General features: G+C 40.8%; 1 protein-coding gene across 6 annotated transcripts in view; it reads right to left on the bottom strand.

Moving 5' to 3' along the window:
- WARS2 (tryptophanyl tRNA synthetase 2, mitochondrial) overlaps positions 1 to 13,123 on the bottom strand; it is a 46,620-nt gene extending 33,497 nt beyond the window's left edge. For 5 of the 6 annotated variants that reach the window (XR_005953157.1, XR_005953159.1, XR_005953156.1 and 2 more), the window contains exon 1: positions 12,201 to 13,123. Coding sequence is in view for 2 of the 6 variants with exons in the window: in XM_041411082.1 (XP_041267016.1) it covers positions 12,201 to 12,728 (528 nt within the window). In the remaining 4 variants the exon portion in view is untranslated. Of the gene's footprint in view, positions 1 to 11,705; positions 12,047 to 12,200 lie in introns of those variants that run through there. The other variant, XM_041411083.1, reaches the window with a different exon arrangement.
- Positions 13,124 to 13,588: the final 465 nt, after the last annotated feature.

Here is a 13,588-nt window from a genome sequence, read left to right as displayed (position 1 = left end):
GCCACAAGGTTCCTCTGGACCCGAGGCAGCCATGGACCCTCCCCTCCCGTGTGGAGTGGAACAGGGGATACAACCTCTGCTTAGAGACCTGGAGGCAGCCAGCAGCCTCCTGGCTCGGAAGAGCTGGCTCCAGTTCTCTGCAGAGGCCTGGGACAAGAAGCTGTGCTAACATTTGTGCAGAGCTGGTGAAGGAAACAAGCACTGGGTCTGCATGCAGCCAACAGTGACTACCAATCCACCAATCTTACCCTAAACCACAATGCCTTCCTTAGCAAGGACACAGCCTGGTGGTTTTTATTTTTCCTGCTGCGCTCCTTACAGTTCTCCGCATCAACTTGAAGGACAGCATGTTAGAGCTCCTGTTCAAAGCTGAGCCATAACCCAACTACAGAGCAGCTCCAATGCACACTGAAACATGCACTACTTCTGCACCTCCTGGGTTTCAAAGGTGTGCACAGAACTGCAGTTAATGGCCTCAGATAATGCCTGACGCAATCTTAACCCTGACTAACAATTCTCAAACCATTTACTTGCCTTTTTAAAGCTGGGGCAATGAAGTTTCTTCAGTCAAACTACCTAACCATAGACATTAACTGCAGGTCTTATGAGTCCATTTCACCCACGGCAGGTGAAAGGCTAAAGGAATTTATAACAATATTTTTTAACAATTACGACATAAGGAAAGTAATTATCGATTAGTGCCTCACTGACAGGAAGCTGCAGCAGGAGCTAAGCCTGAACCATCAGAAGGAACATTCTAATCAGACAGGCAAGGCAGGAAGGTAAGATCAGATTGGCACACACTGCTTCTAAAACCATCAGATGATACACTGAATGCTCAAAAGCTGAAAATTTGACAGTTCCAGTACTGCAGGCATTGCTTGGAAGAGATGGCACCAGGGAAAAGGAGAGGGAGAAGCAGGACAACCTTTGCTACACTGTGAAGAACACCCCTAAGATAGAAATCCATAGAAAAAGTAGCTGACTGTTCACTGAACAATAGTTGTTGCTGGTTCAACCACAAAGTTTTCAGGCACAGGTGCTTCCTGGAAACAGCTGCCCGAAGCACCCATTGGGTCTGGCTTCTTTCTGATCCATGTGCAGCCCCACAAAGCACACTGGCATGGAAGCACCGGGCCAGGGAACTCACAGAGAACCTCTGCAACCTCCACTCTACAACCTCATGGAGTTACTCTGTATCAGTCAGCTCAACTTCAGTTCCTGGAAAGATACAGGAACAAATAATGAACTGCGAAGAAATTACAGAAATAACAGAAGACAGGAGTATTTCTCAAGAATTGGTGCCTCCCTAAAACACTGATAACCTCCCACAGCACAAGAGATGCTAGAATGGAAATGAAATACTAAAGGTTACATTCTACTTTTCATTAAATTCCAATACTATCTCAGTTTCCAACAAGATAGAGTAATAGCACCTCAAATACAATATTACATGCTGGGGGTGAAACCACAGAGGAAAAAAAAATCCCTGAAAACAGCACTTATTGACGGCTTACAATGGTTGGGGAAAGATATATCAAATACAGTTTTTCAGGGTTTTGTACTGGTAAATTTGATATTTTCGTATCTCAAAATACAAAATCTAGATGATGAAATGGAGTATTCATTAAATCTGCAGACAAAACAAAATTGGAAGGACTCAAAATAATCTTTACAAAGCAAAAAAAAATGGTCTGAAAAACCAGAATGCTATTTACCAGACAAAAGTACACAGATTTATACAGAAAAGTCTACTCAACCACACAAACACAGGAAGGAGAACAGCTGTCCAGGCAACAACTACAGAACAGGGTCTGAGGTTTGTAATATTTTAAAAGATGAGCATGAATCAATACTATGCAGCTGCAAAGTCATGACATTTATAAACTACACCAAAAATTGCACAGAAATATATGAATAGGATGAAAATCCAGGAGACAGAAAACAATTTGCTCATTTTATTCAGGATGAGGATGGCCTCAAGCTGCAGAAGTTGGACAATTTTAGGTCCCCTATTTCAAAAGAGTGGTAGAAAGAGGCCATAGAAGTTCAACCAAGTCCAACAAGTGACCTGAATATAAAAAGACTACAGAGGAAAGTCCACAGTGTTTTTAGTCCAGTGGCAGGAAGACTGTGAAAGTAAAAGGCATTAACCAATGAGCTTAAGATTAAGTAAGAAAGATTCAGACCAAATGTAAAGAAAAGTTTCCAGGAGTAAGGAAAACAAAGCATTTCAGATGAGTGCTTAGAGAGGTTTTTTTATTAATAAAAAAATTAATAAAGATGTCGTATGTTGATAAAGATGCATAGACACTTAATTTTTATTTTGGGCCAAGGGAAACATCAGATCACCCCAAATCGGGTCTGTTCTAGTCCTCTGAGCCCATAATGTTACACAGGCCTGATTAAAGTCAAAGTGAGATGACCAAAGCGGATGGAAAAAGAATCAGAATTTTATTTAGATAGATTAGATCTCATGGCATTTGAAGATTCAAGTCCTTCTAACTGCATTCAACAAAAATGGGCAAGGATTAAGACCTTTTCACTGATAGCAGCTGAACACTGACAAGCTTTGAAAAACCATTCGGTGTTGTTGAAAGATGGGAAATACAAGTTAACATTTAACACCTATAAACTGGTACATGCCCACATAAAGAAATGTACCTTGCTCAACAAAATAAATGTAATAGCAACAAGTGAACAATTAGCACTTATTTTGCTACAAGATACATGTGGAACTGTCAAAATGCAGTGAAAAGTGTAATATATTTCTAAATTATAGACTATTTGATATGTGAAAGGTTGCTGTGATTTTAATATATTACATTCTTCTAAGTACCAAAACCTTAACAATCCTCAAGCAAAACAAAACAGAAGGCTAAAGAATGCCCCCACAACTAAATACTTACAGAGAAATTAGAGAAGTTTTATGGTTTTGATCACAGTAGTATCCAAATCTCTTAAAACCATCTGATTGCTTTTGCTCTTTCTCTGACCTCTAGCTGAAAGAGATTTTATTGTATTTTTTTATACATTTACTTCAAGTGAGGAGTCAGCTTGCTACTAAGATTGCCCTATGGGATATAAACAAAGAATATCAACTTACATCTAGAAGGATATTTTTTAAAAAACACTTTTTGTTTGGAATTACTACCTTTCTTCAGAATATTGTCCTAGAAACTCAAAGAGTAGTTCATTTCCTCTCCATTATTTTATTTGGCAATTTCCTGTAGCACGGAAAAGTTGGCTTTGTTTCACATGGGGCCAAAATTAACACAGCTGTTCAAAAACTTTCACCTTGTGGTCACAGCATGAAATTCATCTCAGGTGAACAGAAAAGTTTTAAAACCACCTGAAGGATGTTGAGAGGCCTTAAAATGTGGAAATCCCAGTAAATTCCCTAATGATGCACACGTGCACACACAAAAAAATGCTACAGCTGATCCTCCTTGTCTATGCTGGAGAGAATTCTATGAATTTAAGTTTTTCAGACATAATAATCACACTTGCATAAGGGACTTCTAGAGAATTTAAAAAACTTTTTCTGGAGCTAGACAATACTCACAGACTACATTAAAACTGTTGTTATCAGTGCAGGTTGGTCCTGAAATCACCAGGCTGTGCTGCTTCCACAAAAAGGACAAACAACAGATGAGCAACGGATGAGGGGTACAAACAAACACAAGTGCTCATTTGTGCTCAGGTCAAGAGAATGTAGCCAAGTGAGATGAGAATGGTGACAGCAAGCTGTGACTTGCTTATTAGACAGTCTGAGCCCAGAAACATCAAATGAAAAGTTCCCTAGTTTGTGTGTGACACTCACTGCTTTGCTTGTCCTAAAGAGGAGATGAGATGTTCCTTGCTCACTTACCTGTATTAGTCAAACTGGCCCACAGAAAGCCGGGCAAATCACCAGCTCCCAGTTTGGATGTACCCCATGGAGTACATCATTGTAAAAAAAGCCAAGTGTTTTTATTGTTAGCATCCCAGAGATGTACAATACCCCATTTTCTTTGGGTACTGGCAAGTATTCTGAATACTGGAGACTTACAATGTTTCATGGTCAACTACGAAAACATCCCTCTGGTGGGAGTAACAGCACCTCTGGCTGTTGTGACCTGGCTTAATGCTTGATGAGCAAGAGTTAGAGTGCTGACATTGCTTTGACTCTGCAAAGATCTAAAACGTAGATATCATAAAAAAGTACCCAACAAAACACTCCAGTGGAAGTGCATGAAGAGCAGAATGTGAACTCGACTGCAGAAATTACATGGGCTAATTTGTTGCCAGCAGAGATGCAAAATGAGATTCAGTCAGGAATTCAGAGGGCTGGACCCCTCATTCCCTTTACATAAGCAACAAAGAGGCTTTGAAATGTTTGAAACTGTTTTGTTCTTCCATGCAAACGGAAAGCACCCTATGGATGCCTATTAAGTAAAGTCTTTGCACATCTTGGCAAGTATGTGATTTCAAGAAAAATATTTGCAAATGGATAACCCAATTCAAGAAGAAGTCAAAGACCACCTTTGAAAGAAACTTTGATGTGGCTATAAAAAGATTATATTTAGGAAGGATAGCATAACACGGTTCTGTTGTTAAAAGTTTGTACCTCCCCATATTTCTTTGCTGTTTTTCATGTAAAAAGCAATGCTGGTAAGCAGAGAAGTGAATGCCCATGAGACGTAGGATTAAGGTAGAATCCCTGAAAAGAATTGCTCCCAACCGTTGGATAAAGACAAAACAAGCTATTTAGCAATCTCACTGCCAAAGGACAGGGATATTGGAGCATCCACAAGTGTGAAAGCAAATGACAGCAATAGTTGCTCTGTGAATCTTAGGTGAGATCATCAGGAAGCCCGGAATCTTTTATTAACATGGAAATGCTACTATATCTTTCCCAAGGTACAGCTATCACAGACAGATTTCAAAGTCAGAACTATGCACCTGGCAAAAGGAAAAGATGATGGTGAGACTAGGAAGTTGTGAAGACATTTGCAATTCACTTTCTTTTTTAATGCTGTCTAACAACCTTCAAATAGATTAATAGGTCAGCCAGACTCTGAGGACAACACTATGCAGACCAATATACAATAATTAATTGTCACTGAGTGTATGTGATCAGAAACAACAATGATGGGATTCAGAACAGTGCATGTTCCATCTGTCAGAATGGAGAATGGATGCAATTCCATCTCCTTTCAGCTTCTGAATACTTCTAGGAATTGGAAGATTCTTACAGAAACTCTGAGCTTCAAAAAGGAAATACAGCACTATCCAACTCCAGGATCTTTCTGCACAGAAATGTAAATATTGAACACCCACCTATGTAAGTAAATGAGATGGGCTTATCACACTTTGAAATAACAATAAGAAGCATTTAATTCACCTTCTAACCTGTACTGTAAAGCTCCAAGTCACTTATCCATAAACCATAAAAGCAGGTATTTCATTTCTGGTAGCAATCATCACATTTGAGCACAAGAATGAAGGAAATGAAAAAGTAAGTATATATACTTAATAGTCTATTTTTGTGTGTATACATGTATACAAATATGTATCTATTTCCTCTCCCATGCAGAAAGAACTTCAGTGCACTCTCAAGGTGGACATCTATCTCAGGGGACAAAAATATATTTAATCCTGTCCAGTGGATATATAGATTTGCCTGATACAGCCGAAAATTATAAAATCTGCTATGTGATTGGTCTGAGTTGGGGATTCCAAGAATGATACTGTTAGTCAAGGGCTCAGATAATCAAAGGGAAAACAATTTCAATTCACTGATTACAAACACAGCAAAACCTAAAAAAATATATGATCTAAGGTGATCTTAACTGACTTGGGGTTTTTCTTCACTTCAGCTTCTGATCCTGCTGCAATTTGAGTCAATTCCACAAAACGTTTTGTTCATCTAACCCTACAGTCGCAGCATTAACCACAACTTGTGTCATGGAAAAAGTAATTGTTAAGTGTCTAGAATAGCACTTGCTGTACTAATAAATGGAAATTCTATCTGCCAATGAGCCAGAATTAAAATGGGACCCCAGTCTGCTGTCTAGAGACAGAGGTGATCTGCTGCAGACTGACTCACAATGCTTTGTTCAGCATATGCACTGGAGAAATTCACACCAAACTTCAACATCCATGATGGCCAGAGTAGCATCTTTCATTAAACTCCCTGTACAAAAACACGTTAATAAAATCAGAACTCTCTCAAGAGAAAAAAACAGGCTTAGTCAAGACACTGAAAGCAAGGACCAGAAGGAGAAAGAATGGAGGGACTCTACCCAAGCCCTGACAAGATGCCAGAATAAAGGGCTGTTTCCTGCTAAAACAATCAATATTTGCCAGATTTTATTGTTAGAACTCCATTATGAAATGAATAGGACCCGTTCACGCCTCAAAGATCCTTTATTTCTGTTTACAGTGGGGACTCTGTACAGCTACAACAGTGGTCAAAATCCACTAAAGACAAGGCACCAAGCAAGGCAGATCACAAGAAGTCTCTCTACAACTAGAAGTCTAATAAATCTGTGTGGAAACCTGAGATCTCTCAAATCCAGTGAAAATTCAAGAAATGTATATTCTCACTGTATACTAACTTGACTTCCACTCTGAAAATGATAGAAAAGCTAATGATTTCGTTCTTGCATAAAGAACTATTCCACTGTTTTATCTGAAAGGCAGTCTCCATAGAGGATTAAATATATTTATATTATTTACCTATTTATTTATTTAGCTATTTAGTGATTAGAATAAAAACAAATGGTTGATTAGGAAAAATTTCCAACCTGAATAGAAGACGCCAGAGGTTTAATCCAAAGGCTGGAATATGTTGCTAAGTCCAATTGATTTCATAAGGATCTGGGTAACTAAATAACTTTCAGTAACTGTGCCCAATAACAATAGTAAAAAATGTTACAATTCAGGAAAATAGGAAAAAAAAAAAAAAAGGTATCAATTTCTACAACTGAATCAACATAGATTTCCTTAATTGGAAAGAATTTCTCAAATCACTTGTATCTTTCCTAAAGGTCCCGTACATTACAATATATTGAAGCAGCCCATACTGGACACCAGGAAACATCAGGGTCTTTGCTGCCTAACAGGTATTTGCATTTCCAGTCTTTTTTCCTCAGTCAAAAGCATTTTGCTGCTTCCAACCTTTATGCTCTCTAGAAGAAAGAGATGCAACACAGGGGACTGTCACTATCATAAATCCGGAGCAAGCACTTAAAAATCTGCCTGCTCATCCATCAATTTCAGCACACAAGTGTCTGGACAGGCATTCTGAAGTTGACCTGCTGCAGTAACCTGTGTATGTGTGCAGCTTGTTACATGCACCTGGGGACCCATTTCATTAATGGTTAACAAAGTGACCCCTATGTGACAGCAACAAATTCAAGATGGGAACATGGATGTATTTAAATTGTTTGCATTTCATTCATAACGTATCTGAATGATTCTGAAAACTGAGCTCTCTCTCCCACTGTAGTTTTAACTACAATCTTTGAAATCCTTAAGGATTAGGGTATGGTAATTTCAGTTACTTCCTTTCTCTGGAGCCCCATATGGTAACCATAGCTAAAAATTTTGAAGATTTTATTTGCAGTCTGGGAAAAAGCATTTTAATGGTCTTCTCCAAAACAACCCTTCAATTTTTACCTGCCTTTTTCACAGCCATCTTTGTTAAAAAATATGAAACATGACCAGTCATTAACATGACTAGCACAGTAACAATAGAGTGATCAGGTGGCCTGAATACAGAAGGAACAACACTTCCTCAAAAAAAAAAAAGTAAATCAAATTTCACCAGACCCAAACAACCTGAAGATCTCCTCCTAAAGTACTGACAATACTGGCTAGAATCACTGAGGTTCACAAAGGCCCAGCAAACTATCAGAAGACCAAAAAATATAAACATGGCATTCCCATCTTCAAAAATACAGTAAAAGAGGAGCAGTCTGTGAAGTAGTCTGCTCAGCATCAATACTCAGTGAACAAAACCCATCTTTTGCAATTCCCTAGAAGATAACTAGAGGAAAACAACAGCAAATGTGGATTAAATATTTTTTAAAATGCTTTTAAGAGCAAAGCATGCCAGATTAGTCTAACTGGCCTTGAGACTCATTAGACTGCCACAGCAGGGGAAGATGCAGAAAAGGATTCTTGATTTTAGCACCACCTTTGGCCACTGTAAAGCAAACCAGAGAATCTACATTCATTAAAAAATACTGTGGTATTTTTTAATAGATATTGACTCAGGTAAAGAGACAGATACATTCCTAAATGAGCTGCTAAGATTACCACTATATTGGCTTCCTTGGATTTGAAGATACTGTACTTGCAGTGGTCCTGACTAAACACTCACCAGAGATATTTTCTGTGCAACACACACCAAAATGTAGAAACAACATCCTTGGAACAGTGGGACTCAAACCAATTTTCTCTTTGTATAACCTGACAGCATGCACTAGAGTCAATGTCCTGAGTTTCATTACAGCAACTCCAACTTAGAGTGCCAGAGGAAAAAAGACTGAATTCTAGCACCAAAGAGGAAAGGATTTTGTGTTAAAAACCATCAACCCTTATGGCTGGAAGATGCAGTTCTGTACCACATAAAACTAACAGAGAATCTACTTTCTGATATCACTCCTGTGAAAGTTGACAAGAGATGAAGGCTGTAGGACACCAAAATGTACAGCTCAGAACAATAATACAGCCACTGTAACAGATCATGTGTGGAGGCCAGGCAAGGCTTTCCTGCCAAGGAGGAAGACTAGGGTAGGAGAAAAGGCAGCAAAATGAGACGTTCTTGTTTTCTTTAAAAGAAATTCTCAGGAAGAAAAGCATTACAAGTATTAGAGTATCCTTATAGTAATTGTAATAGTGATAGCTACTTTGACATTAGAAAAGAAAAATGATGCCAAAGACTCCTGATTTCTTTAAGGCATGTAACACCTAAATGTTTTCTTCCAGCTGAGCGTCTTGAAAGCCATCTAGTGATGCATGAGACCATTAAAAAAAGACTTTTCCACTCTGCTACTTCTGCTTTGCAGCCAGGACTAAACCTAATCCATGTTTTATCAGGACAGACACCAACAACTGACTGACTCACCTTAGATGAAATTTTCCTACTGACAGGTCATGCCATAGTCGGATTTCTCATGATGTTATCAGTAATTCCCTGGAATACCTGTAGTTGCCATTTTTAAGAGTGTCTCATCAAAGAAACAGACTTGATGAAATGACTTTCCATTACCCTGGCTTAGAGACCACTGAAGAACAGCAAATCAGGGAATGTGAAAATAAGCTCTTAAAAGTCAAGATATCCCAAATGTAATGAATCTCTTCAACAAAACATTACTTTCTTCTTAATCACATTTATTATGCCTACAAATTTAAGTTGCGTGCTAGAAATATACACAACAAAATGTACAGAGCAACTTTTCCACAGCATGGTAAATTCAGCATAGTGATGAGCTGTCGCTACAGTGAAGCAAAGCTGAAATCACATAAATTATGTCTTCTGGTGACTATGACTGAATTGTCAAACACTTAAACATCAAAACTATAAGAGTGCCAGTAGACACACTGCTCAAGCTTGAAGGCAAACACTTTTCCTTGAAATTTGAATACTCCTCATCAGCAGGCTTGAAATTTGAATATTCCTCATCAGCAGGCAGCAAATACATGATCTGTTCCAAACTTTCTACTGTAGTACCTGAACCACTCCCGAGTCCATTCTGCAACAGGAACAGCACAATTAAGGAAGCCATTTTTCCTCCTCAATTCTTTTGAAGATGCAGTGTGAGTACCACTTCAATTCCAGTGCAATTCTTTCCAGATAGATATAAGAGGGCACTTAAAGTGAGAGAGAAAAGTGACAAACTGGACTCACAAATTTAAAATCAGAGGAACAACTTAAATTACTGCTGTTATTTGAGGGTGGGTGATCTGAAGCTACACAAAATTGGTCAGAGCACGGTGCTAATAACACCAGGCTTCAATCCCCACATAGGGTTTTACTTAAGAGCTGAACTAGATGATCCTTGTGGGGCCCTTCCTACTCAGAATATTCTGTGAATCTGTGAACCAAGACTAACTTTGTGCCTTTTTTTTTTTTTTAATAAAACATTTCAAGAATAACAGGAAGGAAGCACATTCTCAGACCTATCACACCTTTAAGACATCATGGCAGCAGCAACCAGGTGATAAAGCACCTGGTAAGTAATTTTGACCTGATAGGTGACTCAGAGGTGGCAAAGAAATGCACATCAGAGTAAATATTAAAATACAACATGATCCATGTTCAGTCAGAGCAGATTTCTTTATTATGCAAGAAAAATGAGATTTCTTTGCTGAAGGAATGAAAGCAAGACAGGGCATCTGTTATGACACTGAACAGAGCCAAAAGAGTCACCACGTGCATCAGGAAAGATAAGCATATTCAAATCCTTTCAATATTTTTCAAGGAACTTTTGAGTTCTAAAAATAATGAGTGGTTTGAGGTGTCTTTGCCAGACCTGCTTTGCAGCACATTACAGGGGCAGTGTAAATGTTCTAATTTTAACTGTTAGAAATCTATGAAGATTTAGGCACCTGTAAATGAAATTAAATCAAAGCACCTCAAGACATGGAAACACCCAACAAGCTTATTGCGGACGCCATATTAGATTCTTCAGCTCTCCTACATTGCTACAATTCAATGCAGTCTTATACACGAATGGATTCTGAAACAAAAAATATAAGCAGAAACCTTACTTCTGCCTCACACTAACAACTAGCAGGGAGAACACAGCTGCTAAGTGAAATACCAGTTATCAAAGCTTCATATGGCATAACAGGTTCTTCCTCTTTTGCTTTCACTCTACCTTCTCAATAGAAAGGGCAGAATCAAGGTTATTAGCTGCTCTAGAACATAATGAAATATGCCTTGACTTCTTAATTTCAAGAATCCTGGTTCTGAAATAGTCCTGCAATGTGTAGTTTACCCAGTTCACCACCATACACACCAACTTTTTGTGCATTAGTGTGTTTTACAGCTTGATGTGCTCAAAACATCAACTCCATGGCTGAGAGTAACAGAACTCACTGCAAAATCACAGACAATACAGATCACACCATGAAAAAGAAAGGAATCTTTGATCTTCTGTTTAGCCTGTTTCTTCTCACAAGTAACACGAGACATATCTACCCTGGCAACCATTCTGAATAAAGTGTTCCATTATTAAAACATACCACAACACCCAGGATTTGGATGACATGCCAAAAGCAAGATTTTCATGAAAAAGCCAACTGTCCAACTAGGGGAAACATTCTCTAAAGTGATGCAATGTTAGTATTACTGTCATCAAATTCTCCCACTCATTTTAAAAACAAGGCGGCAAACTACAGAAAAAGTTGGATTTCTAAGGCAAGCCATTCACAGATGCAAAACTATGAAGGAGGCTGCCTACAAAGACGACACTCAATATGTACCTACCTGACTTGGCTGATTGCTTGCGATTATCTTACAAACTACAATCAAAGCAATCAGTTCCCCCTTTATTTCAATTTTCTAATATAATGGGGGTGGGCGGGGGTAATGAGAGGCGGGGAAAGGCTTCTGATGGGTTACAATGGAAACCCCAAATGTATTAAAGAAATTCAAACACTACACCCCGCTGAGGTCGTGTAAGCACCAAGGGGAGGGGTTGACATACATCCATTCAAACACTTATCAGGTTTGTTTTTTTCCTTCCTGCTGCAGAAGACAGGAGCTCGTAGCCAACAGGTGCATTTAAAATCGAAAGGCAAGAAGCAAAGACCAACGCTGAAACCTCGCACAATCTCAGCGCTTGAACCACCCCCACGACGCCGGCACTTGCCGGCTCAGGCCTCCCTCTCTCACGCTCCCCGAGCGCCCCGCGGAGTCAAAGGCCCTGCGGCTGAGCGGAGCCAGCGAGAACCAGCCGGGAAGCGGGAAGGACGAGCCGGGAAGCGGGAAGAACGGGCGGAGAAGAGGGAATGACGGCGGCAGCGCCGCTCCCTAAGGGGCGGCAGGAGCCGGCCCGGCCCCGCCCCGCGCCCCCCCGCTCTGCGCATGCGCGGAGCCGGCCCGCGGCACGGGGCGGGATGGCGGCCGCGGCGGGAGCGCGGGGCTCGACCCAGGCCGGGCACACCGGGAAGCGACGGGGGAGATGTCCCAGGCCGGTTACCTGGCCGAGGGTCCCGCGGTGTAGGGCCCGGATCAGGCCACTCGGTGTCGCCATGGCAAAGGCGGGAAGGAAGAGGCGGGGGGGAGGGACACGGGGCAGGAGCGCGGCAGGGTCCGCGCATGTCCCGCAGGCGCGCTGCGGGAGCGGCCGCTGGTGGGGCGCGGTTACCGGGAAGGGGCGGCGCTGGCGTCGGCATTGACTCTGGCACTTGTGGGAGTGAAGGTCGTCGCTTCTCGGTTTCCATGGCTCCTGCATCGCCTGCAGGGTGCCCTTGGAACGGCGCCTTTCGGCAGCGCGTCCCATCCGAGGCCTCCTCCATCCCTGCATCCTTCCGGCCGCCTGGCCTTGCCCACGGCAGCTCTTCCACGGGGAGATTCGCAGCGTGGCCTCTGCCCGTCCTGTCATACTAACTAAAGTCAGCCTCCGCAGGACCCCCCCAAAAGCTGCTATCTGCCCTCGGTCTGCTCCGGTCTGCCCAAAAGCCCAGGCAGAAGCAGATCTCATTGTCCAGCACCTCAGACACAGCATGTCCCCAAATCCAGTCTTTGTGCCATGGCTCTTCCATTGCGCCAGGTAACAGAACCAAAGCAAGAAGTACTGAAGTTACTAATGAGGTTTGACAAGTTCCTGAAGAAGTTGTACATCAACCCCTCGTGTTAGCTCCTCTGCCTGGTTTCTCCCGATTTCATTTCTCCCCAGTTCAATGCCCAGGCTGGGAAGCCACAAAATGCTTGTTACCAGTGTTCCAAGTGACGTGAACCCAAGCTCTTCTGCAGGTCTGCAAACATGTGGAACAGTGACTGTGGGAATTTGCTATGGCGGGCTCTGGGAAAACTAACCAGCCATCAGGAAAGAAGGCACCCTTGTAGGTCTGTTACCAGTGGCACTGTGCATTGGACCAGTCATTAGTTTCAGTAGCCCACTCCAACCCTGTCACTGGAGATATTATTATGGAAAGTTCCCAACTATAAAATCTGGGTTTAGTTGTTAAACCCTCTGTAAATTTACATAACTGTTTATTTATTTTCATTTTGACAATTTTTATATTTTAAAACCATATATGAAGAGTGCTTAGTACATAAGAGCGTAATCTTCATTTACGTTCCCAGGCACTGCTCTGATACAAATTGTAAAAAATTGACTTTGATTTTTTAAGAACTTTAACTTGAACTCAAAAATCATATATATAATTTTTTTTCATCATTTGCATCATCACTATAAATATTTTTCATAATTTGAGCTGAAAGCTTCTATATGTGATGTTCATCTTTGATGTTTTTATTCAGTGTTTCAGCAAAAATGAGTCAGCCTTTTTTGAGAACGTAACTAGACAAAAATGACATGAAGCTCAATGTGGGAAACGTCAGGGAAGAAGCTGAAAAATCGAA

The sequence above is a fragment of the Onychostruthus taczanowskii genome, unplaced genomic scaffold (genome assembly GCF_017590055.1).
Source record: "Onychostruthus taczanowskii isolate IOZ18803 unplaced genomic scaffold, ASM1759005v1 scaffold34, whole genome shotgun sequence".
In the NCBI taxonomy this organism is placed as follows: Eukaryota; Metazoa; Chordata; class Aves; order Passeriformes; family Passeridae; genus Onychostruthus; species Onychostruthus taczanowskii.
This window is presented reverse-complemented; position numbering and strand designations above follow the sequence as displayed.